This window comes from Dermochelys coriacea, chromosome 7, assembly GCF_009764565.3.
Source record: "Dermochelys coriacea isolate rDerCor1 chromosome 7, rDerCor1.pri.v4, whole genome shotgun sequence".
In the NCBI taxonomy this organism is placed as follows: Eukaryota; Metazoa; Chordata; order Testudines; family Dermochelyidae; genus Dermochelys; species Dermochelys coriacea.
In genome coordinates, this window is record NC_050074.1 from 108,173,606 (window position 1) to 108,201,136 (window position 27,531).

General features: G+C 37.0%; 1 protein-coding gene and 1 long non-coding RNA gene across 8 annotated transcripts in view; one reads left to right on the forward strand and one right to left on the reverse strand.

Moving 5' to 3' along the window:
• ATE1 (arginyltransferase 1) overlaps window positions 1-27,531 on the forward strand; it is a 230,238-nt gene that overhangs the window by 152,512 nt on the left and 50,195 nt on the right. The window contains exon 12 of one of the 7 annotated variants that reach the window (XM_043519740.1): window positions 15,968-16,027. The exons of 5 other annotated variants lie outside the window; for them this stretch is intronic. In XM_043519740.1, the coding sequence (XP_043375675.1) occupies window positions 15,968-16,026 (59 nt within the window). In that variant the 3' untranslated portion in view covers window position 16,027. Of the gene's footprint in view, window positions 1-10,306; window positions 10,345-15,967; window positions 16,028-27,531 lie in introns of those variants that run through there. One more of the 7 variants, XM_043519741.1, reaches the window with a different exon arrangement.
• On the reverse strand, window positions 8,568-27,442 carry LOC122461183. Its single transcript, XR_006282971.1, has 4 exons — window positions 27,431-27,442; window positions 22,517-22,523; window positions 20,230-20,236; window positions 8,568-8,766 (listed from the first exon to the last, which is right to left on the reverse strand). It is a non-coding gene; the product is annotated as an uncharacterized LOC122461183 (long non-coding RNA).

Here is a 27,531-nt window from a genome sequence, read left to right on the forward strand (position 1 = left end):
TGGGGAGGAGTACGGAAATCGATTTTAAGAGCCCTTTAAGTCGACAGAAATGGCTTTGTCTTGTGGACAGGTACAGAGTTAAATCGATCTAGCAAACTCATAGTGTAGATCAAGGCTTAGAGTCCACATGGCTTGAATGTACATCTTGATGTTTGAAACTGTGGTTCTGTAATGATATTCAGGGGTTTTTTTCTGTGAGTATGAACAATAATGGAATTAAATATTATTTGCCCTATTTTTCCTTAATTCTTCTTTAAATCATAAGAATGTTTCTATGTACTTTAGTGTTGGGGTTTTTTAGTGTGTAGATGACAGTTGAATAAAGAATTAGTGTTTCAGTGGCAGTGTATGTGCAGTGAGGGGAAGGATGGAGGACATATTGTCCTTTCTCACAAGCTGTCTGATTGACTGAAGGGGTTGCTTTGGACCTTAGAAGGAGCTACATTCAACCCTGCTCATCAGTAGGAAGATTATGGGAACATAGAGAACTTCAAGAATGGGGAGTTATAGAGGTGGGTAATAAAGTATCTGAAAAAGGTATATCAATATCTAACTACTTAAACTCATTTGAAAGGAAACAAAAAAAAAATATGTATTTTGTACAACTCCTGAGCTGAATTTTAACTTGAGCCAATTTGCAATGTTAATTGTCTATAAAACTCCTTAAAAGTAGAGCTCATTATGGAAACCTGGGCAGCATCTTTTGTGTGTATATAAATAATGTACCCTGCCATTCATATTGCCACCAGTTATATCTTCCTGTTTCATTAGCCCCTGTCTATTTAAGGAACATCATATGCAGTAGTAGCGGTACTAAGTGATATCATGTCACTGTTTCGCTCCCTACAAGTAAACTGTTGCAGGGACTAAAACAGTAGCATATGGTGCTTGTTTGAAAAGTATTGTATTAGTGCAATATGTGCACTTACAGTAGGACCTTTTAAATTAGGATATCATGGAAATGCAAACATTTATTAAGCCTCACATCATTCCAATAAGGTAGGTATGTAATATGCTTTGTCACCATGCAATTAGATTACTGTAATGTGCTTAATATAACAATGTGATGGACATTGAGACCACTGAAATTGAAATTCAATGCAGAATGCATCAGCCCATTTATTAAACAGGGTTTCTTCTTGGGAACACACAACACCAGTGCTCAGTGATCTCCGTTGGCTGCCAATAAGATTTTTGGTGTATTTCATGGTATTGACCTTAATCTATGATGACCTGGTGTCTGAAAGACCTACATTCTCCCTCTCCAGTACTGCCACAGTTGTAGTCAGCAGAAGAGTGCAAAGTGCCTCTCTTGATGGTAAAAAATTAAGATTGCTGGTAGGGCATTTTCCATGAAAGGTTTTCTGCTTTGAAATTTGCTCCTTTCCCCACCCATTGGTCCATCGGGGCCTAGATCTGTTTAACTGGGAAGCATGCTGCAAAAAAATATTTTTGCTCCTGGACATTTGGGGAGAGGGCCAAGGCTTAGAGAAGGGTTATTATATTTGCCATGATGGAGTGTATATTTTAATTATCATTCTAATATGCTAGTGAATATATATTCTTTGACTTTCTAAAAGAAAAACTAGATTTTTGTATTTGCTGCATTATTAGTCATTACTGATTTGTGCTACTATTGACTAAATGATTTTATTGGATCACTCGCTGTAAACTCCTGTGCCTCCTTTTGCATTTATTTTGCTCAGTTTCTGAATTTGAAACCCAGTGGGATTTATGGAAAAAGGAATAAATCTACAGCAATGGGGGGGGGTGTTTTAAATTCCAATGCTTCTCCTCTCTCAGCATACCCTGATTGCTCTAAAAGTAGATACCAAGCATGCCACACGCTTAAGAGAGCCAAGCCTACTCCTTGCAGTGGACTGCCCAAATTATGAAGGCTTATATAGTTACATATATAATGGTTGCCATTAGAACGTCAAAATTTACCAAGCCACCACACCTATTGTATGGTTGTTATTGGCATATGTTGAGAGGAAGGATTCCCCCCAATGGTTAGGCACTGACCTAGGACTCAGAAGACCTAGCTCTGCAACAGATTTTGTGTATGACTGGGCAAATCATTTAGTCTCTGTCACTCAGTTCCCCATCTGTAAAATAGGGATAATAGCACTTCCCTATGTCACAGGAGTGTTGATAAATACATTAAAGATTGTGAGGCGCTCTGATGCCAGAATAATGAGGGCTATATAAATACCTAGACAGAAATGTTACTTTTAAAATATTTAATGCAGCTATTATGTTGGGTATTGTACAAAACACGAAAACTAAGACCGTTCCTTCTCCAAAGTTTTTATAATAGAGTTACAACAATAACAAGGCACAGTGGGGAAAGAAAACGAGGGAACGTATTTGGAATTTTGTTTTTAAGTGCTTGTGGATATCAGGAAAAAAGTAGTTTTGAGGAGGCCTTTAAATAGGGAGGATGGTGGTTTGACAAAGCAGGACTAAGTCATTGCATTCCAAAGAGAAAGCATGGAAAAATGCAAGGACACGAGTGGGATAAGGAAATAAATTGGTTTGGAGGCTGGCTTTCTTCCTTGCCCCAAGAAAGGAAAATGTCGTTGTACTTGCTAAATAACCAAACCAATGTAGGCTGGTGGTTGTGTGGCAGTGGATAAACAAGAGACTTGGAAGATAACCCAATGGGGTAAGGGAGCATCAGCAGCTCTGGGTTATGGAATCCTTATCATAGAAGAAACATTTGGAAATTTTAAGATGTAAAACTTTGTATCTTTATCAGTATTGAATATCTCGGTCCAGACACTATTTGAAATCAGACTTATGTCCTGTGGTTTAAGGAAATGAAAACATAGTTACATGCTGAAATATATGAGGCCTGCTGTGAGCTTACAGTCATTTGAGGTTTAAGTAGCTGCTGGCTCTAAGGAAGCTGCTCTCTACTGCAGGACCAGTTTCCTGCAGCAGACTCTCAGTACAGTCAGTAATGTGAGAGCCTATAATTAAGGGTGGATTAGACAATACTGTTCTATTTTAGATGACTGGGTTTTCCATAATACTATTACCCTACCTGTAGTTAATCTATTAAAATTAATCTATTAATTTTTCAGCTATATGCCTCCCTACTCTCAAATTAGTAACTAGTTTCAATAAACAGCTAAAAGAAGCTACACAACAATTCCAGTTGAATTTAGCAGTTGCAGAATAATTGGTTGGGGGGAGGGGTGTATTTACTGCAGTTGTTAAAATCTCCTGAACAAGATAGAACTTTTTTAAGCTCTTCCCTCCCCCACCTCTGCAATACTGTTAAGATTTCTGAAGTTCCTATGTCTACCATGTACTAGAAAAGTATCTTCCCTTAAATCAGCTAGAAAAAATACTTTTGTGAATTTTCCACATTTGCATTTGGTTTTGATCAAATGGTAAGGCATACCTTACGAACATAAATACCGTGATAGTATTTGCATTTTTGATTTCAGAGGATTATGCCTGTTCCACATTTTTTGTGTTTTAATATTTGGAGCATTCTGCACTCTGTTTTTGTAATGGCTTTAAACTGTACCATTCTTTCTCCTTCATCCTACTCTGCTGCTCCAGCATCTAATATCTTTCCCTGCAGCAGCAGACTGAAGAAAGAGAGAAGGAGGTACAGATGGGATAAACTCCTCCAGTTATTACATAATGAAGTGATGAAACCAAAGGAGAGTCTAACATAGATAATATAAACAAAACATAGATGCTAGTCAAACATTTTGTTAAGCCTGAAAGAATTTTAAAGTCTCTAATTATTTGGAACTGTGATATGGGCTAGTTTTCAGGGTGGAAATCAGTTGGTGCCTCATAGCTGCATCAGCTTGGACTCATTACTGATTCTGGTCAACATAATAGGGTTCCATGCACTTTATTTAACAAACAAAACAAAAAAAAATGCTTCCAGTCTTACAGAAATAGTCATATCTTGTGCCAGCAAACCCTCAAAACTGATTTTAGAGTATATTAGCATGTTGAAAACCTCTAGAAATGTAGTTTCTAATGTATGATATGAAACGGTTTAAAAATAACAGGGTTCATCAAAAATTGTTAGTGTTTTTATAATCACTAGTTAAACTTTAGATTTTAGTACATACAAGCTGTGCTTTGCTAAAATATTCTTTCTTTTTAATAGTGGTAGTGAATTCAGTGATAAATAAAATTTCTGTTTGCTATTCTTTGCATAGGTGAGTACCATTTTTTAGGATTTGTGGTAGGTTTAAACCTTCAGCATCTTCAGTTCCTCATACTTCTGTGAGGAGGTATGTTAGGATCCTGATAGAAATCATTTAGGCAACACCAAGTATCTTCACATAACAGGATTTGACTAATTAAAAGTAAATAGACAGGAAACTAATTAATGAACAAAGAACAATGAAATGTACTGATAGTTTTTTGTTTTTTTGTTTTTTTCATAAAGGGAGGTTTGGAGAGTGAGATTCTTCTGAACTGTTATCTCTGTGGTGTACAGATCATGAGTTCTTATCCCTCGAAATACTCTGCCTTAACTGAGCAGCCTATTGCATACCAAGGGTCTACTGTATATTGAAACTAAACTCTCAGTAGCAATACAGAATGCCTCTAAAGGTGTGCTTTGTCATCTATTGTCAATAAAAATAGTTAGCTTCTTCACTAAAACTGTCCCCTGGAGCTTTAATAGACATTGTGTTGAGTATTCTACAAAAGTCAAAAATAAGGATAGATTCCTGTCCAAAGTTGTGAGGATAAATACATGTAAGTACATAAGATAGCTAGAACAAATGAGGATAAAACAAAATATTGAATAGCTGTCCATTAAGTGAGCACTGTCTATCCTGTGCACTGAATGAGGCAGAGGTCCTGTGGAAAAAAGTGAGTATGATCCTGTAATTAAAAATTGTATCATAATTAGGGCTCCGTGTCTGTCGCAGAAGTCATTTCTGCAGCGGCCAGTGTGGCTGACCCAAGGGCTGCCCAAGCAGCTGGCTCCGGGGACCGCCACTCAGGCGGCCCCACAGCCAGCCCCGCTGGTCACTTCTGGAGTGGCCCTCGGGCCAGCCGCATCGGCCGCTACTTGGGCGGCTCCAGGCAGCTGGTGCCGCTGGCCCTGCCTTCCCAGCAGTGGCCCCCCCATCCTCCCTCCAAACAGCAGCCCCCCACGCCCTCCCCAGCAGTATTCCCAGGGGCGGCCAGAGCAACCACTGCTCAACGGTCCCTGGCAGATGATGCTGTTGACCTCCCCCACCCCAAGATTTAGTCAGGAGTATTTATAGTAAAAGTCATGAACTGTTATTGCCTGTGACCTGTCCATGACTTTTACTATAAATACCCATGACTAAATCATAGCTTTAATCATAATATATATTCACAAAGGGGACTGAATTAAGATTTCACAGGTAACCTTAAATCTGATTTTTCCTAACTTTTCACTGCTTGATTATGCAACTTTAAAAATGTTTTTAATTTTGAGTATAATATAGTGTATATTTACTGTAACATAAGTAATTGAACAACTTATTTGTGTTGCCCTTGTTGACATTGTGAAAATGTACCAAAACAGAATTATTTTAAAAAAGGAAAGTCTGACGGGTTCAGTCACCCCCTTGCAACTGTCACCTGATGTGCTGAAATTACCTCTGAGCCCGTTTTTCCTGCCAGCTTGGGACTTCCAGAACCCTGTCTTGTTGAGCCAGACACGCTAGCCTGCTGCAACACAGACCCAGGGTCTGGTCCACGCCCCCAAAGCTGCAGACTTAGGTAACCTGCTGAGCTGTTTTCAGCTATCTCCAGACACCCAGTTTCCAATAGGATCCACAACTCCAAATAAATCCGTTTTTACTCTGTATAAAGCTTGTACGGGGTGAATTCATAAATTGTCCGCCCTCTATTACAAAGATAGAGAGAGATGCACAGCTGTTTGCTCCCCCAGCTATGAATCACTTACGCTGGGTTTATTAATAAACAAAAGTGATTTTAGTAAGTATAAAAAGTAGGATTTAAGTGGTTTCTAGTAATAACAACCAGAACAAAGTAAGTCACCAGGTAAAATAAAGCAAAAACACATAAGTCTAAGAAACTGATTACAGGTCACAGACTAAACTCTTTCACAGACTAAACTCCTTCCTAGTCTGGGCCCAATCCTTTCCCCTGGTACAGTCCTTGTTAGTTTCAGCAGACATCTCATGTGGTAAGCAGGGATAACTGGCAGCCTCTTTTGTTCTGCTCCACCCCCTTTTATATCTCTGGCACAAGGCGGGAATCTTTTGTCTCTCTGGGTCCCCATCCCTCCTTCTAAATGGAAAAGTACCAGATTTAAGATGGATTTCATTATCAGGTGACATGGTCACATGTCACTGTAAAGCCCCTAGTCTCCATACCCCATTGGTATGGAGCATTGAAGTCCAGAGTCAGTAAAGCTTAATGAAGGGCTGACATAATAAAGAACAGGAAATCATGTCTCTGTCTGTCGGTCTGCATCCATTTTCCTTCCACAAAGAGGCCATTGGAGGAAAATGAATATAGAAAATTTCATACAGTATTAGCCAGCACTAAGCAGATGGAATTGACAGTGAAAAGGGTAAATAAGATTACTTATCGCTTGTCTATTGGATTGGTTGTGTTTCTAATTTAAAGCAGAAATATGCAGCTGTAAAGTCTTTTCAGCTTCAAACCTCAAAGTAACAAAATTAGTCAGTGCACTCATTGAGTAGAACCAATTTAATAACTTTAATAACAAAATAGATATGAAATCAGGAGAATATTGGCACCTTATTTTTGTATTATTAGCAAGGTTGGAGAAAAATAGAATTATGGCTTGCACTTCTTATTAAAACAGGTGCAGATGGATAATGCTAGTTTTTGGTACAAAGAAAGCATTTAACTGGAACTCCAACTTTTGATAATCTAAAAGTTGATGTTGCGCATATATTTTGCTATTTAATGAATTCACGCCACTTGCCCTCACAAGTCATCTGTGTCTGGCACACTTGCATAGTCAATTCTCTGTGCAACTGGGAAAATGGAGATTTCAGTTGATATGCTGTATTATTATATACTGGCACATTTCAAGTACTTGATTATATTGTACAGAAAAAAAAACCCTGGATTAACTGGCACACTAAAATGCCAGCAATATTTCAATCCTGTGAATCCCCTTATTCACATCAAGAATGCTCCCTGAGGCTTAATAAGGTTATCTTTAGTTTAAAAAAAAAACAAAAAACTGCTAAATATCCACAGACTTGGACATTACATGAGTTGTTACAAATAGGTCTGTTCATTTTACAAGCGTGTTCATTTGCATAGTGCTATCACTGTTTCATTAGAGAAACTAGTATGTAGTGACTGTTTTTGTAACTTTGTGTTTGTTTGAAACACATTTCACTTTACATACAATTTAGGTAGTAATCTTCTGTTTATACTTTTCTAAACAAGGGATAAATTTCAAACTTCATATAAAAGTAGTGATGGTAGTAATATAGCATCATTTAAAGTCATTTTGTATTTTGTAGCCATCATAGTGTAGAATGTGCATATTTGCTTATTGATCATATTAAGTACAGGAATTGTAATCAAATTTAGTGCTGTATTTTTAGTGGGCTGAATTTGGCCTCTCTTTCTGCAAGAGCAAATTATGTTCGCAGTTTTGCACCAAGAAAATGAACTACAGGTACAAATTTAGCATTCTTCTGAAAGTTTGTCTTAGCATGGATAGTTGGTAAATACAGCGCTGCTGTTTCTGAATCTATCCAAATGGATTTATGTAAAATACAAACCAAACATAAACTTCAGTGTTTTAGCATTTCTCCTGCATGATCTGCAGTGTCAAACTAAACATAATTTAGGTGTTTCCAACAGTATCACATGCATCTTCTTGGGGGAAAAAAATAGATGTAAAATCTATTCAAAGCAGAGTAATTGCCTTTTAAAAACTCAACTTGTCTAAAAATTACCACACAGTAGTATCAGAAATTACTGCATTTTCCTCCTTAGGAGGTAGCTGTAAAGGAGGTTTGCAAATGTTAGCTTTTTAATAATATCTCTTGTACATACATCAACCTGGGACAAATATGAAATAAGTACATTTTCCTATAAATGAAAGAGAACTGACTATTGTTTTTGTAGTACAGTAAAAGCTTTGTTATCTGGCATGGTAGGGGAATGAAATGCCAATTTTCAAAGAATTAGAATACAATAAAACGAATAAAATATAAACTACAGTACACAGGTATTCACCAATCTAATAGTAGTACTGCACTGCAGAGTGGTTGGTTTTTTGACGCATTTAGGTGTATACAGTTAAAATTTTCTATACAGAAGGTTATCTTATGATACTACATATCACTATGGGCAGTGCATGGCATAAACCCAGATCACTATAAATACACTTAACACAAAAGGTATACTGAACATAATTTAATCTTTCTTTGATGATTTAGAAGGCACTTCAGGATCTTGCAGTGTCTCAGGGTCATCATTATCAACATCAATGATCCCTGTAGTTGTAGAAGGTGTAGGAGATTGGGCTGAATCTGTTATGACACACCCTGGAAGCTGGGGTTTTTTTAATAAATCCCTGGTATGAGCTTGCTTACTTGTCTTCTGCCTCTTTTGCATAAAACTAGAGTGCAGAATGTTCAATTGCATAACCTCCTGGGCAGTATACTAGTCCCGGTTACTAGACTGAAGATTTGTATTGGGAGATATCAGAAATGTCAGTTAATAGAGCTTTCTGGTTGATAAAGTGCCGGATAACACAGCTTTTACTGTACTTGTGATCTTGACAGTCAAAGATCAATTCCTTGCTCTGCCAGAGACTTCCTGTGTCATCTTGGGCAAGTCACTTAGCCTCTCTGTGTCCATCTGTAAAATAGGGATAATAGTACTCCCTGCCTCTCAGAGCTTGTGAGGATAAATATATTAAATATTGTGAGGTGCTCAGACACTATAATGATTGGGGCCATATAACTATCATAGAAAGCTTTACCGCAAATGTGCAGAATTGTGAAGTCCTTCTCAGTCTTATTTATGGGGATACTACTGCTATAATATAGTACATCTGGTATTTACCATGTGTTTTAAAAATAAAGTGACTTCTGATTCCTTTGGGTACTTCAGAGGGCTGGGACTGGGAAAGGGGATTATTACATTCTAGTAGATTGTGAAACATATCTTTGTTTTTCTTAATTAAAAACTGCGAAAGGGCTAAACTTTCTTTCTCTAAACACAGCCAAATGTGGTAGGCTCCAGTTGTATAACCAGCAAGGGAAGACCTGTATCAATTACTCCTATCAAGTCTTTTAGAATTTTGCATCTCAGTAGTTCATGTCTGTTTCTAATTAAGTTTATAAACACTTGAAACCAATCTGAAGTGAGTATTTCTAAATCCAGCCTGATCCTTGATCACAAAAGGTATTTAAACAGTGAAGATCATGCTAATGAGCTGTAGCCAAGCAAATTTGTCAACTCTCTTTTAGTATGTGAAGAAGGGGTGGGGGACGGGGGGAGATGGAAATGATCACTCTTGGATTTTCCATCACACTACTTATGTTTTTAGAATTAGAACAATCACACCATAAGGTCATCTTCTTGGACCTTAACTGTTCCACTGTTTCTTAAAGGCAGGAAAGATAATTTAATCAATTGTAGTTAATTTTATTGAGCTACTTTTTCAACCACCAGTGACTACAGACAAAAGTTTAAACCATGCAATTTGTAGCAAAGACACACAAATTTACCCTCATAAAAGTTAAATTTGTGAACCCTTTGTATGTTAATATATTCAAATGTTATGCACTTTTAAGCAAAATGTTCACCTATTGAAAAGTTGGCAGTGCTTTCAAGATGTTCCTCAAAATAACATTACATATTTATTTTTATCAAGACTGTTGCATATAGTAGTTGCACAGGGACAGCTGTGTTAATTTTTATATTTCTCCAGATAATTTGTTTTGGAACTTTCCCATAAAAATTGGAAAGATTAGGAATGAGTCCACATATCAATTAGATTTTCATTCAGGTTTATATAGCCTAGGAAATGTACCTGCACTCTGTTCACTTTGACCTTACATTTCCTTATAGTTTTTTGCAGGACTAAATAAACAAGGTATTTGTGTGATTGCAAAAAATCACTTCTTGGAACTGTCCCTTGGAATTTCAGATGTACTTTTCAACATTTATTCTTTTGATATTTCGTATGTATTTTGTGCTAAACTATTTTGTAGTGTTCATGTAAACTGTTAAACAGTTGCCTATCACCAAAGGCTATTTTAGGTGTGCTTGATGTGATTCTTATGGATGGTTTATATATTAATTAAAGGGCAAGATGATGTGAGGTTCTGAATACCTCTCAGAATGGGCACCTTAGTTTGGTAAATATTTTAGGGTCATTTAACTCAAGATGCACTATAAATGTTAAGATAGTCATTTGGAAGTATTGAAAGTCATCCGTTCTGCAACAATAGTTTCCAGAACAATTAATTTTAAAGAAGAAATGTATTGGTTCAAAATGTGACTACATAAAAATCCTTTTCTTCTCTAAGCCATTGCGTGTGATCATCTGCTGTAGGGATATAGAACATTAATACTATGAATCCATTATTAATGCTTGTTTGGTTTTTGCCCATATTCCTTCTGCTACTAGTATTTCGAAATTTGTGTGCTCAGTTTACTGACCTTCTAAGTGTAGCTGCCTTCTGGTGCATATAGACAATGCATAGAACTCCACAGGACCCAACCACGGCTCTTTGTATTCCTGTGGAATGTATAAAATAATTGGCAATCCTTATCTAAGTTACCTTCAGAGAGATTGTGTGGCACCCACTTTTTCTTATTTAAGTATTTTCAGTTATCCATAAACCATATTTTAACAACCAGTACAAGAGTACTCAAAGAAGCCTTGTGAATGTAGTAAGTTTTGGAGTTCCTGGATAAAGACAACTTTGTGAATTGTGATGGCAAAAACCATAACTTTTCCAAAAGCGAAATAATTGATATTTTTGAAGTTCTATAGGTTCTGTTCAAACTTTGCTTGAAAAATAAAAATCGTCTGGCAAAATATTTATGGAAAATATTGAAAGGAGGTATAAGTTTGGAAACTATACATCAAAACCTACCTTACCATGGTAAATATCCTATTTGTAATTTCTTCTCCAAATCTATGATAAAATAGCATTTCCATGCACTAGTTGTTAGTATTGAGGCAAGTCTACTACATGTGTAACTTCATTGTGTGACTAAAACTTTTCCTCACTTTTCAATATCAAGAAATTAGGAAAAGGATTGTTAAAATTTGTGAAACCATTTTTCATGCTTGTAAATTGTTCAGAAAAAATGGACAAAATTCTAAAAATAGTTGATGGGATAAGGTGGACAATTCAGGCTGAATTGTTTCATGTAGAGGATAACCAACATATGGAATTAGTTACCAAACATGATAAAAGTTAAAAGTATAATTGAGCCCAGATATACAGCAGATGCTGTTAGTGGTTCCAGGGAACCACTAACCACTCAGCTGGGCCTGACTCCCCTTCCCACCGAACCAAGAAGAAGCCACTAGGGGGACACTACGTTCCAGCCAGCACTACCAGCTACTGCAGCTAACTCTTAAAGCTAACTCTTTTTGTAAGGCCTTCACAGCTTTAGAACGTGTTTACTCTTCCTCTGCTGTCATGCTATCATCCACTCTAATCATGTGGACATTTTTAGACCATAATTGATGCCATATTTTACTTATTTTTTCCAGTAATTGATTGATCTAATGTGATTTATGTAGCCAATTTGCTACTGCCAATCCAGTCAAACTTTGCCTCTTTCACAACAACATCTGCATTCATCTTTGTGGTTTATCCATTCCTCTCTCCCTCCTCTTTGCCTGGCTCTTTCCTATCTCTTCATTCTTTACCCCAGTGAGCACTTTCCTTTCCCCAGCTTCTCTGCAGATCCTCCTACCTTCTTTAATCCATTTATCTCGTTTGTCATTTCCACCACCACATAATTCAAAGCTACCAGAGCTTATCAACCACGTCCCCCCAGCAGTCATACTATGTTCATAGCTTAGCAAAGCAAATGCAACAACTTGTAACTCTTGTCCTCCATGCTCTCTTCCATTCCATAGTTTTATTATTGTATGTCAAAATTTGGGGCTCAGTATTACGAATTGCTGTGTCCCCAAGTGTCACTGAAACCTACAGATGGTAGGGGCTCTTGTAAGGTCAGGGACCAGGGCCAGATTGGTTCACTTCATTATAGTGCTGCTTCAATTTACATCAGTTTAGAATATGGTCCTGTGTCTTTTATTTGTCTGAAAAGTGCTTGCCATACTTTAGACACTGTATAAATATAATAAAAATATATTATTCCTGAAAAAAGAGGAGTTTGTAGGGATATGGCTAAAAAAAAAAAGCAAGATGATGAGACTAAAGTAAATCAGAAAAAGACAGGTGTACTGTACTGGATTACTTTACTTTTCTCTTGAGTTAAATTTTTTTGTTTTAATTATTAAAGTATTTCTTGCATTAGACCCAGAATACACAGACAACATTATTTAGGACCTCCGTTCCTTAAAATTCAGGATACTCATCCACAATCTTAGGGATATTATTTTGAATATCCACAGTATACTCCTTTAATTTGTTTTTCATTTGAAATGGCTGAGGAATATATCACTAAGCCTTGGGTATCAAACATGTAAAATTTATTTAAGCTTAAAAATAAAAGCTTTTACCCATCATAAGTATAAATTAGTTTTAAAATCCTAGATGTTGAAGGATATCAACCATCTGGAGGGACGTTCAAACTCAGACTTTATGGAAGCAGGCATGACATTATATTTGTGCACTACTTATGGCAACATAAATTAAACTGGCAGATTAGCATTATTTTGCCATATCAAAAATTACTGTTTACAGCAGAGAGATTTTTGGATCTTGACTTGGTTTCTGTTATCTATGTCTTCACAAAGAGTTAGGGCTTTAATTAATGGCTAAATTTTTTTTTTCCTAGTTAGTGTTTCTTCTGTACTGCAGTCATTGGGGTCGGTCCTGGGGCCCGTTTTGTTCAATATCTTCATAAATGATCTGGAGGATGGTGTGGATTGCACTCTCAGCAAATTTGCGGATGATACTAAACTGGGAGGAGTGGTAGATACGCTGGAGGGGAGGGATAGGATACAGAAGGACCTAGACAAATTGGAAGATTGGGCCAAAAGAAATCTAATGAGGTTCAATAAGGATAAGTGCAGGGTCCTGCACTTAGGATGGAAGAATCCAATGCACCGCTACAGACTAGGGACCGAATGGCTCGGCAGCAGTTCTGCGGAAAAGGACCTAGGGGTGACAGTGGACGAGAAGCTGGATATGAGTCAGCAGTGTGCCCTTGTTGCCAAGAAGGCCAATGGCATTTTGGGATGTATAAGTAGGGGCATAGCGAGCAGATCGAGGGACGTGATCGTTCCCCTCTATTCGACACTGGTGAGGCCTCATCTGGAGTACTGTGTCCAGTTTTGGGCCCCACACTACAAGAAGGATGTGGATAAATTGGAAAGAGTACAGCGAAGGGCAACAAAAATGATTAGGGGTCTAGAGCACATGACTTATGAGGAGAGGCTGAGGGAGCTGGGATTGTTTAGTCTGCAGAAGAGAAGAATGAGGGGGGATTTGATAGCTGCTTTCAACTACCTGAAAGGGGGTTTCAAAGAGGATGGCTCTAGACTGTTCTCAATGGTAGCAGATGACAGAACGAGGAGTAATGGTCTCAAGTTGCAATGGGGGAGGTTTAGATTGGATATTAGGAAAAACTTTTTCACTAAGAGGGTGGTGAAACACTGGAATGCGTTACCTAGGGAGGTGGTAGAATTTCCTTCCTTAGAGGTTTTTAAGGTCAGGCTTGACAAAGCCCTGGCTAGGATGATTTAACTGGGACTTGGTCCTGCTTTGAGCAGGGGGTTGGACTAGATGACCTTCTGGGGTCCCTTCCAACCCTGATATTCTATGATTCTATGATTCTATGATTTTTAAAATATTTCCTTAGGCAAAATGTGTTCAGAAAAGTAAAGTGAGCATTCTGTATTTATCACAGATGTTCAGTGGGCTAGCTGGTTTTAAAACTTGTATGTCTTCAAGCTCATGTAGTTTTCTGCATTTGTTTATTTGAGCAAACTGTTTTGACCAGAGAATAACATGTTATGTTTCTGTTCTCCCTAATGAAATCCTCAGTCTAAGAGTTCCCTGCCATGCCTCATGACTCCTACCCATAATTCAACCATCTAGCTGTTAAGTATGCACACAGAGCTAATGAGCCAACCGAATTTACAAAAGCATCACCTCCATAGCTGAAGTTTCTTACCTTTCTACCACCTCAGGCAGTCTTGGAGCCATTCTTTCCTCATCTACTGCAGTTAGTTTATTTGGCCAAACTTCCTTTGTTGGTCTTTGCTGAAATTTACTTACATAAAATTAATTTTAAGTTACATTTCCTCTTGGTATAGGATCCAGTCAAGGTGGTACTTCTCGAGAAGTATTCAAGCTCCAAGAATTGTGCTTCATGCGACAATAGAGGTGGCCCTCAGATCAGCATGTCAGTTGCTAAAACTCGCTGGGAAAGGGTGCTCAGCATCTGTAGTGTTTGTTTCACAGCAATAAGCAAGTTGAAGAGATGCCTTCAATTGGAGGAGGTCTTTTCCACTCAGTCTGTTGTATCAGTCTCTGAAGAAAAAAAACTTTGGTTCCAGTACCCTCTCAGAATAGTATAGATTTCTCTATAGCACTGCCGCCTTCTCCCAAGAAGGTTTTTATCTATACTGAGAGATTCCAAAGAAGAGGCCTCAAAGTGCTCTAAGTCTAGGTGCAATTTCTTTCATCTTTTATTGTCAGCAATGGTTTCCAGGAGATTGTAGCGTGGTGAATATGAGCTTAGTCATTCTAATTAGTGCAGTCCAAGGAAAAAGCACTCCAGATACTTTGGGGACTCCATTCACAACTCCATGGCCTTTGGAGAAAAGTCTAAAGTTGAAGAAGTCTGCAGCCAGACCTACTATTAGCTGATATGATTTCCAGCACCAGAGAGACTGGGTTGTGACACTACCACTTAGAGCTCAAGTCAAACTTTTATTTAGCCTTATTCTCTTCACTTTGGAGCTAAATCAGATGCTCATTTCAGCTGGCAGTCCTTCCGTCTTTATTTAACCAACACTTCCTGTGGGTATTGCTAATCTTCTACAGTGGAGCCCTTCAGAAGCAATTTCATGTGGAGAAAGGAAGGTTACTTTTGGTAACCACTCTTATTTAAATACTTCTACAGCTCTCCACTAGCCATTTCCCCTTCCCCACTCTTCAGACCATAATAGCTAGATTAAATGATTAGTATGATTGTAGTGACAGTTATAAATGTAGCTTCAGCTTCATATTCCTTTATTGTTTTCTGTTCACCTTAATGGTTAAATGGCTTTAGAAGGATTTCAGAATTGTGGGCCATGGCATCAACTCCTTTTAGTGTAGATCTGCATAGATGGTATAGTCCAAGAACTACATTTGCTGGTACGTAAGTCTTTTTCAGATTGCTGCAAGTAACATCTGAAAGCTGAAAGGATCTTTATGAACTTTGTTGTTATAAAGAAAATATCTTCCATAGATATTTCAAAGAATATCTTCCCATTCATCTTTAGCATTCAAATAATAAGAGTCAGAATATAATTGCTTAAAGTTTCTGTTAAGGCAAATCTGGATTATCAAATTTTGACTATTTGTCAAGTGTTTTGTCTGGTGGTTTCTAAAGTTTTAATTCTAAATAAAAAAATCAGTGATATGATTTCAGGCTCAAAGCCGGACAATTTTATAAGATGTGTGTAATATTTATTGTGTTTTCCTCTTTAACCATCCATTTTAAGATTTAATAAGTTGTGCTCGCAGTACTGTAATTCTTTTGTCTTAATTTGTTAAACAATCACAGATGATGTTGAGTTAAGGTGCATTTTTCCTCTTAGGACAAAAAGTTTGCCTTTTTAATAGTGATTTCAGAGATTACCAGCTTCTTTTCTGCTAGAGTAAGTGAACTGCAAAGACTTGGCTGAGTCAAACCATCCTGAGCATTTTACTGTACTTCCTTTGTGACTTGTTCTTGCTGGTTTTAATTAAAAACTTTTTTCCCTGGTGAGGTGTTTGTTAGCTAATGCTTCCTTTAAGCTGTGCTTTTAGTTTGGTCCGAAGTAGTAGCTTTATATCATGAGGGGTATTGGACATTAATTTTTCTTGATGAATGAGTTTGAGACACAATTTGAGACAATTGTTTTGTTTTGCATAAATATTAATATTCATGTGTCCAGCCTATCTGAATTTTGTACTGTATCTTTCTAGTAATAGCTTATACTATTCTATTTTTCAAATTTTTCAGAAGGCTTCCAGTATCTCGCAGCTGACACAAAAGAAAACATGCTTTACAGTCAATAAAAGGAAATTAAAATAAAACTTGGTCAGATATGTCATACTTAGTTTTCTAGCTAGCAAATTTAAAGTCCATTAACAGTGATCTGTGCATCTTTAATTTAGTTTATCATTTCAGATCTGAGATGTAAAATTTAAAAAGATGATAGTGTACAATTAGTTTCCTTTTGATCTGAAAGATCACATGATATGAAGCACTTACAACCATTTATAATTTGAATTGAAATTTTAGATATTTTAGCTTCCTGCAAGTTACCACTCTTTTTTTATTATTATTATTATTATTATTATTATTATTTTGCATCATTTTTGATGTTGGCAGTATAAGGCAACTCTAATCCTGACACATTGTACATTGTGCTTCTTTGCAGGTTTAACACACTATAAATCCTTGGAATTAAATATGAAATTAGCTTTTATGACTAATAAGTTTCAAAGCAAAGTGGAAACTGGTCGATAGCCTCCTTTATATGGTAATTGTTTTAAAAGCAGCCTCAAAAGCTGCCAATCACAGAGATCCAACTTTTATTGTTAATGGCACATTTTTGTGCCTCCCACACTGATTTTAAATTATGGAGTGATACACTGCATTGTATGACCATTAGTTCTTCAGTTATTTTCTCTAAGATACTAAATATGGAGCTAGATCCTCCAGTATGGTAAGGTTGTTTTGCCCAGGTTAAGTAGCACAAAGAAGCCCTAAAACAGTATAACTGGCAACTTGAGGATACCCACTGGTTACAGGAAGCTTTGAATGGCATAGAGCCGCCCAGTGGCTCCAACAAGACTCCCCCATTCTCACCCCAATAACTAGCAAATGAAACATGGAAACTGGTATTTGACAGAACATCATTATGCCCCAGTGATCCCCAACTGGTGAAAGGGCCCTTTGGGACCTGGGCATCCAGCATAGATTAGAGCAGACCTGGGGGCAAAGTTAAGGTTGTGCATGCAACTGTAACGTTTCCTTTGTGTTCAGTTATTAGGGCCTCCCCTTCCCCCCATGGAGTGTTCTGAATCCAGTAAGTAAGTATTTACTTGCTCTGTGAAATAAGTTATTTCACTTTTTAAAATTTTTGAGGGGCGGGGGGGTTAAGCTTAGGTTTTTGCATTGTACCAAAGGCCATAAGATCTAAACTGCAGTTGCTGATATATGAAATGTGAGTTCTTGCATTGAAACTAGAGAATGAGCAGTATTTTTAGATAGGTAGCACTTCCAAATGGATTTATTCCTGTCAATTCAAGCACCTATCGCAGAGTTACACGGACATTTCTACATATAGAAAATAATGTGCATCTGATCTTTGAAAGTTGAAGCTAGACAAATTCAGACTGGAAATAAGTCATACATTTTTGACAGTGAGGGTAATTAACCATTAAGACAATTTACCAAAGGTCATGGTGGATTCTCCATCACTGACTGTTTTAAAATCAAGATTGGATGTTTTTCTATGCTGTAGGAATTATTTGGGGGAAGTTCTATGGCCTGTATGATACAGGAGGTCAGACTAGATTATTAAGTGGTCCCTTCTGTCCTTGGAATCTGAATCTGTGAATTTACCTATACTCAGAAATGCATTTTTTACCTTTTGGAGAGCATCAGTGCATCCTACTGTTATATATTCGTCTGTGCTGTGAAATCATTAGTGGACCTGTGTGTATGATGTTCTCTTGTTACCTTAAACATGTCTCAAACCAGATGACAGCAGTTAAAGAAATGTAAGCAGTCTTACTGGGAAAATGGTCTTGACGGCCAAATATTTTGCATGGTATAGGTTTTGTAGTGGGATTTAAGGAAATTTAAGGAATTATGATCAGAGACGGCCTCATATCAGAGTTTAGACAGGGTATCATGTTTCTTTCTTCATTAGAAATAACATAACTGAATAAGATTTTATGGTGAGACTCTAGCTGTATCCAGTCCAGAAAAATATGAGGAATATTTTCCTAATTAGTGACTTTAAAAAAAATTGGCCGTTGTCCAATTTCCTTTCTGTTTTAAAAAGTAATAAATGGCAATAAAACTGACACTTTTTATTTTTTTTGGCTATTTCTACTTTTTTATTTTCCTGTCATTCAGAATTTTATGTACTTAAAAGATTAGCTCTTAGCTTGTTCTTTTTTTGTTTCTTGCATAATTTGAGAATTGGTGTTCATCAGAAGTCCATTAAATGAGACAGAAGAATCAGGCAAAAGGTGTGATAGTTTCTTCAGGTGCTGCCAGCGCGCTCAGTTCTGCGTTGATAGGCCTTTAGCCTCTTAATAGGCTCTTTTGTACCTGGGCACATTTTTGTAACACATCTTCCCATACTCCTTCTCTTATTTCTGCTCATTTCTGTTACACATTGAAAAAAATGACTTTCAGGGACTGTATTGTGACTGTCTTCACTAGTCTTTTTTCATCAAAACTATTTGAACCCAGCACCCCAAACTTGAAAAACTGATTAAGATTTTAAAATTTTGCAGCAAAGAAGTTTGAACCATTAAGCTTTTCATGTTGTGGTGCTTATTTAAAGCATGTTTATACTTGCAACCGTGCATTTGTTCGACTATGTGTCTACATTCTCTTGATCTTTGAGTACTTCCAAAGGGCCCTGTCCCCCGTTACTGCCACAAACATGCAAACACAAAAATCTAACACAAAATTCTCTAACTCCCTTTAAGAAACCAGGTAAATCTGCTTGTTCAGCTGGTATCAGGTCATAATTAAGAAAATTTTAAAAAATCTTTGGATTAGATTCAGGAATAATGTCAGAGAACAAAAAGTCTTGGACTCTAGCTGCTCAAAATCTTTATAGGAATAATAAATAAAAAATAAATTACCACAAGAATTTTAAAAAAGGAAAGCCAAAGCTTAATCTGTGAGAACCTGCAGTTCTTGATGTTCACCTCGTTCTTTGTATGACTAGAATGGCAAAATACTTTGTTTTATTAAAACACTGTCTTTCACTAGTTTCATGAGTAAGTGAGATTATTGCCATAGTTAGCATAATATCAGTGTTCATGGCACTACAGTTAGGGCTGTCAAGATCTCAAGGCATAATTTGCAAGTTTCGCTTTTCAGTTTTCTTTACCAATTTTTGAGGAGAGTGTTTTTCAGTTGCCTTGTGGGAAAAAACCAAAGTTGAAGAAACACTGCTTTAAACTGTGGTAATCAAATAAAGGCTGCTCTCCCATACACGACCACTTCCTCTAAAGTCCCTACCAGCTGCCATATTGTGGAAACCTTCCCTAGAGCGAGATTGCTTTTTGGAGAACACTATTGTTATTGTTAAGTGATCACTCGGTGTTTGCTGTATAGCAAGTAAAGGCACTCGCTTCAGTATCCGAGTCGGCTGTTTCAACATTTCTCATGCCTTTTGACTAGAGAATGAATATCCAGGCCAGGAAATCTAACCAATATCTCTTCTAGCAAGACAGAACACTAACCACAGGGCCTCTGAACCAGCCCTACTGTTGGTTTCTTTTTCATTGATATTTGACAAGCCATTAGTCCATAATGACAGCTAGATATTACAAATCAGCAAATGATTTTAAAATATCACCTGGCAGCATTCTCTTTGACTTGTGTGGTTCTTGTTTCTGTATGAGATTTCAATAACTTTTTAAAAACAAGGAAATCCCCAGACACAAACTGTACACCAGGACTTAAGGTTGCAAGTGCATACCAGTAATTTTAAGGGTAAAACCAGTACAAGGGTGTTATGATGATCTAAGAAACAAGTATTCCCAGGAAATTAAGAGTTAAAGTTAAACTTAAAGAAATTCAAACATATTAAGATATAGAAATGGATGGCTAAGGCACCCAAAACCTTCACTCTGCCCTGACACACTGGGGCGGCGGGAACGGGATATGTATGTGTGTGCGCAATCCCAGTATCTATAAAATTAGTTTAGTCTAACCTGGAATAATCACCAATACTAAAATGCATTGATCATAGTTTTATAGGTATTGAATGACTTCAGCTTTAACTGGTCTACAATGAAATGTGTAGAAATCTCTTTTGAAATCTAGTGGTTTTAGCATCCTAATTTAATGATGATAGTCTTTTGCATGGCAGCTAGGATTATGTGGTAAATAGGAGACATAAATAAAGTGTATGTAATTCAGCTGTGTCAAGCAATTTTGGTTTAAAAAATAAAAATCAGCAGATGACTAGTATGTAAATGACTTTGTGTGTGTGAAAAAATGTGGAGAGGACAAATATGTTTTTAAATTAACTTTATTCAACAAAATTTCCATATGAACTTTTAGCATAGAGATTTTAGTGTTTGATCAACAGCATATTATTTCTTGGAAGGCTAACCATAGCAATTTTCCCAACTTTTGCTGAGCTTTCAGAAATATTTCCATTCATGCTCTGTAAATTGTTCTGGATAAATTACTTGAAAGAAGAAAAGAGAACTTAAGATCAGTGTATCCTGTTAAAAAGTTAGTTGATATGCACTTTTCTATAAAATTACCCATTTTTACTCAATGTTTCAAAGTCTGTTTCCCATTTGGAGAAAAAGTTTTAAATTGATTTATTCTATACTCTGGCATAAGCCTCCAGAAAATTGTTGCAGATCAATATGAAAACATATGAGAGACTAAATCACTGTTAAAGTTTGCCAACCTGAAGTAGAAGCATAAACATAAACCAGTTTGGGTTTCTTTAAACCAGATCCATAACATGGGTAGCCAAAAAGTTGCATATTGTGTTGTACTGAGGCTTTTAAAGCTGTGTGCATTTTTGGAGCTATCCTTCCACTGGTAACTCAGAGCCTCAACTTTTTGCATGGACAACCACAATTGGCTTTGGGTTCAGAAAATCAAAAGCACCCTCATCCTCTGTAGTGCTGAATATTTAAATTCTTTGCCTTTTTCAATATGTAACTAAAGTCCAGATTCTGCTATGTAGCTGTATAGAGCCATAAAGTAATCTGAGTCTGATCCTGTACTTTCTATGAGTATTTATTTTTCTCGATTTCCCTGGTATGTACTATACAGGAAGGATAGACATAGATGTTAAAGGTAGGGGAGTAGCACTGGACATGAAACGTTCTGTAATGAAATAATTCTGAGTAAAGAGAACCTTCGTGGATACAAATCCCAAGTCGTCATAATACAACTCTACTAGCGGATTTACCCTTAAGAGAAAGATGTTGTGTTGTATAGTTTTGGGGGAGATCTAACAGCTAACTAAATCTAATAAAAGCAGTAACAATGGGTGATTTCACCTTAACCTACGTGCATATAAAATTAGGGTTAGTGCTAGGGGTTAGGGTTTGGGTATTTCATCAGAATAAAGTTTAGAGGACCGGTATTTTTGAAACCTAAAATTATTTCTTGGACCAGTTAGTTCTAGAGCATACAAGTGATGTACAATTTGTATTAAATAACACACTGGAGTTGGTTGAAGAAATAACTATGTACAGTCAAGCCATAAGATAATAGTGACCACAAAATAAGTAAATTCAACCTTTTCAGGAATCAAAAAGTAGGACTGTGGCATTCTAGTTTAGAAAGGAGAACTTTAAAAAAAAAAAAAAAAAAAAAAGGAAACTATTCAAAAGGAGCCTAAAGTCAAAAGTGAGGAAACGAAATTCTTAGGTTCAGCATGGAGGCTGCTTAAGCATATCAGAATTGAGTCACAGAAAATATACATACCCCTAAACAAAGAAAGGGAAAGGAAAGGAATAAAATGATATTGTTAAATGACAGAGTCCAAGAATCAGAGGGGTAACCGTGTAAGTCTGTATCCACAAAAACAACAAGGAATCTGGTGGCACCTTAAAGACTAACAGATTTGAGTTAAACAGGTATTCTTAAAAAAGGAGAGAAATCCAGACCAACTGACAACAATAGAAAGGAAAATGAACTATGATAAAACTAATGTAAGATGAAAATTAGAAAAGCCAAGGGAGATTTTGAGAGAGAATTAGCTGAAGACAAAAAAAAAATTTTAAATACATCCAAAGCGGGAAGTGTGCAAGAGATTCAGTGAGTCTGTGTACAGCTAGGCAGTAAAAGGAGAAATGGAAGAGGATGTAAACATAGCTAAGTAGCTGAATGGTTACTGAATGGTTGTAGTGGCCTTTGTGGCAGAAACAATTATCCTAAATCAGTGATTCTCATCCCAGGGTCTGGGGACCCCTGGGGTGGTCGTGAGCAGATTTCAGGGGGTCCTCCAGGCATGGCCAGTGTTAGACTAGCTGGGGCTCATGGCAGAAAGCCAAAGCCCCACCAAATGGGGCTGAAGTCCATGGCCCTGAGTCCTGCCACCCTGGGCTGAATCCAAAGTCTGACCAATGTGGGGGCCCCTGGCAGTTTCCCTGTCCTAACACCAGCCCTGGCTTTTATATGCAGAAAACCATTTACTGTGGCACAGGTGGACCATGGAATTTTTTATAGCATGTTGTGGGGGGGCCTCAGAAAGGAAAAGGTTGAGAACCCCTTGTCCTAAATCTCATCTTTTTCGGTAATAAGGATAAAGCATTGCCAGAGACTGAGGTATTGAAAGAGGAAGTGTTGAGATAATTTTAGAAAATAGTAACAAATCCGCAGGACTAGATGTCATTGATTCAAATAGGCATAAGAGATAGAACTGAGAAAAAGAGCATTTAGGGTGAATTTCAAAATTAACTTCTTGACAGTAAGGTGTATGATGTAGTCTTCCCAAGATATGCATAGAAACTCTCTTCTGCAGGACATTAAAAACTGGCCTCGTGGGGAGGAGGGGAGACTAGGAAATACACTGTAAATAACCTTGAATGGTCCCGAGGGTGGACTGGTCTTTTCTGCCTCCACCATCTATAATGTTGGGAGCCTTTTGAGACTGAAGAATAAAGCGCACAAAATTGAGGGGAGAAACAGAGGTCATTGGGTGATTCATGAGAATACACTGAGAAAAAGCATCTTCTGATTTTATTTTATTTTATTTTTTTAATTATAACAGCTTCTCCAACGAGTAAAATTGCTGAGCTGCCCTTTCTACTTTAGCTGTTTCTGGCAGATGGTAACCCATGAGAAAATTAGGGAGGGAAACTAGGAAAACTCTAGTTAAAACTATTTTAATAAGACACAGAAGCAGGATTAGTTGTTGGGCTTTTTTTCTGCTTTTAAAAAAACACTGTTTGATTTACATTAATATACTACAGATTTCCAAGCTGATACGACAGCGGCATCCTGTTTTGCACCTATGTCACAACAGCACAGTTACACAGAGAAGGGACATTGGTACTCATATTTTCAAAAGTACTATTAATTGTCTTTAATGTGTGCTTAATATTCAGATTTAGCAGCAGATTTCTGATTTTTATGTTTGTCGGGTTATTTCTTCTTTAAACAATACCAGAGCCCAGTCTGTTTTTATTTTCCATTAAATCCTCTGGAAGCCATCCTACTTAAGGTAGGATAGCTTCCAAAGAATTTAAATGAATAAAGTGAATACTTTCCTACGCTCATATGATTTTGGCACTAGAACAGTAGCAACTGGAAGCTGACTAAATTGTTTCTTATGGATTTGGTATTGTGGTGACAGACCTTATTATTCACCCTTTATAAAAGCTTAACAGTGTACCTGAGATTAGTTTAGTGATGACTTAAAAGTGCAAGTAAAAGCCTTTCTTTTTCAGATGCAGTTTGAATCATATTTATTTAGTCATTTAAGTACTTTCACAGCAGGTTCTTTTTGTCACATAACTTTATTCTTTTATGGGGTTGATAAATTATAGTCACAAAAGAAAGATAATCTCTCTGGTGTTTAAAAGAACACCTATGGGAAGGATTTTATCATTCTGGTCTTTGTGTGACATCTGAAAGAATCATGAATGGGCATTGAATAAGAAGTGTAAAACATATATGTGATCACTAAAAGCATAAGTTAGGGGACTATGCATATCTGAGTTTAACGTATTGCCCCTTAAGACCGTTTTTACATGCATATACACACAGTCTCTGAAGTTGTGTTGATGCTGAACTCAGGATGCTTCTTCCTTCAGCAATATTCAGGATAGTTGGAAGTTTCCCTGCCTGCCCTGTAAGGGTGCATTTTTCTGAAGACTTATAAAATGGTGCCACTATCCAAGATGGGATTGGTCTACTGCATGGTTCTCTCCCAGAAAATACTTGCCCGCAGCTATGCTAAAATCGTGGTAGCAATAAGTATGTTGCATAGTCTGATTCCAAAGAGGACAATGCACTACGATCTGATGTAGTGAGTAAAAGTGAGCTAAGCATATAAAAACACACATTAAACAGCCCAAACAAAGTTCAACTGAGCCAGTGGAGACTGTGGAGAAGTTGAAGGTGCAGGAGCTTTAGTTACTGTAATACATTCAATCTGGGGCAAGGAGCAATACAAGCCAAAAGATTCATTTGCCCACAATATCTGGTTTTAGTTTTAAATAGAAGTAATAAATATCAACAAGTAAGTAAAGAACAGCCGTGAAAGTGCTCTCTTCAGACAACTTATGATGACTAGTCTTGGCACTGGTTCAGTTCAGGTTGCAATACTTGGCCTAAAGGTGTAGTAAGTACAAACTTTTGTCTCCCATTTAAGAAGTTAAAATAACGTTAATTGTGTCACCTTCTGAGGCTGAACTTGCAAATTTTGTTCCCTGTGAACTTTCACAAAGAATGATAACAGTATAGAGGAGTGGGAAGAACAGGTAGAAAAACAAATCCATTAGGATACCAGAAAGGTATTGGCTACACATCAAAAAGCCTAATGGATTTCAGAGAGGGAGAAAAAGCCAAAACAAAGTTTTTTTTTCTTCAGTTTATCTAAAGCAAGTGCCACCAATAATTAGTGGAGAAGCGTATCTTAGCAGGTACTATTCAGATTTTTCTTCTTTCACATCACTCTTTCTTACTCAAGAAGAACACTGTACTTTTATGTAAGGAATCACAACAGATAAAAGTAATGAAGTCATTCTGAACTGGATGAATCTCTGCTTGAATCCGGATATTAATACATAAAATAATCAGCAGAAAAATTATGATTCTGCAAGCTTCAGTGGTGACTTTCAAAGGAAAAACATTGTTAGTGACTTTTTGTTTCTTTGAAATGCATAAAGGCGGCCTGAAGGGGGTTTTAAAACTTTCTTTTCATTGTGAGGGTTACGTTTTAATAGACATTCTCATAAACAGCCTCCCATTCCCCATCACATACGCCCATCTCCCCTCTCTTTCATGATAACTCAGCCTACCTGTGGCAGCTACAGAGGTTGCTTACATGGAAAAATAGTTAATATATTTATTGCATTTTTTAACATTTTGTGTAATTTAGGTGTTGGAAACAAGGCAAACCAACACCATGTAATTAGCCAGCTCTTCAAAGACCATCAGCAGGTACTCCAAGGACCATCAAAGACATCAGTGTGGCAATACCTGGGCTAAAGAATGCAGCATGAAAAATCTGTCTAGTTTACGTTACTTGTAGTCTGTTCAGGTCTATTCTATTAACTGCCTGCAAAGAATTTCAGATGCACTTTGGAAAACCCATTAGAAAAATAGCCTCAATTTTGGAAAGGCTCTGTTTTTTCCTCTTTTTAATTAAAACTGTTTATCCATAAAGTAACTATTAGAATGATTAGGATTTCCACATTAGTGGTTTGATTGAATCAGCAGAAGATATCATCCCAGTTGTTTATAATTCATAATGCAAAGGGAAATGGTGTAGAATGGACTCCAGCAAGATTCATTTGAGGAGTCTTAAATCTTACAGCCTATGGGAAATGGATTATTTTTACATTGGGGTGGCAACGTTAGTTGTAATGAAGCACAATTTTTAGACACAAGTAAATTTGAAATATTAGATTGTTAGAAATTTTGAAAATATATACATGGATCATGAAATGGCTTTATGCCTGCCGATAAGAATTTTGTAGGCAAAGCATCTTCTGAGACAACAAAAATATGTGGTACTCTTCGCATAGCTTATATCCTATTTACTGGCATTGTAATGAATCTCTTTTTGCTCTGTTTTCACTTAGCATTCTAATAGTGCTACTTTCCAAAAGGAGCTTTTAAACTGATTTTTATATTAATGGCAATGTAAACCTAGTGTTCAGCAAAGTCAGTGTTTTCTTTAAACAACACTTTGTAAAAACCTTATTAATGTATCATGCAGCTGCTTCAGGCATATGGCTAGTTGTTCTCTTACTTAAGTAAAAAATGGCTAGTTGTTCTCTTACTTAAGTAAAAACTTTGTTTCCCAGTTACTCTAGAACCATTTTGCCTGGGATGTAAACACATACACAAATGACAATTCAGCAATAGCAGCAACAACTGGATGCAAACAAATGAAGTTTTAACTTATTCAGCACAATTCTCTTGCATGGTGCTTGTTAGAATAAATCAGAGTGGTATTGTACATTAGGTTAATAAAATGCAACTATGGATGAGGGTTGCTGCCTGTCTGGGTCCTGAAAGCCTAGGGAAATTGGTCAGGCCAATGCTGTCAGCCCTGTTGTTGGGTCTTCAGGACTATGGTATCAGACTGGGAAGGGTTAAGTAATACTCGACACATGCTGGACCTTATTCCACTACTGGACCCAGCAGATGGGTATTCATGGAAGAGTGCAAGAGAGACTAGGAGTTGGTTGGGGATAAAGCTGTACTCAGTTTGGGAAAAAAAATGTCATTTATACCCCAGAAAGGATTATGTGGGCACTCTCTGCCAGCAAAACAGGGATCCCGTGCTATAGCAATAACATTTGGAAACAGTGTAGTTGTCAAAAACAACACTGCTTTATGGCAACTGTAGGAAGTCCATTTTGGTCAATGATATTGGAAAATAGTTTCAAATACAGTATTGTTTCTGGCACGGATCTCCACTGAACATAAATTTCAATATAGCTTTTTATGTGTGTTAGAAACAACATACCTAACTGCTTCAGGTGGGTAGATGCATGATTTATTTTCACTCATCATGGATACATGTTTTCAACTTATGATTTACATTACTCCACAACCCATGCATATAGATCAGCTCGAAACAAAGTTATCTCATCTTTAGTACTAAAGAGAGCACATAGGTACATTACGTTTTCTTAATCAAAGAAAATAAGGTGAGGAAATGCATACTAACAAGGACAATATGTTTATTAATTTGAGTTTTAT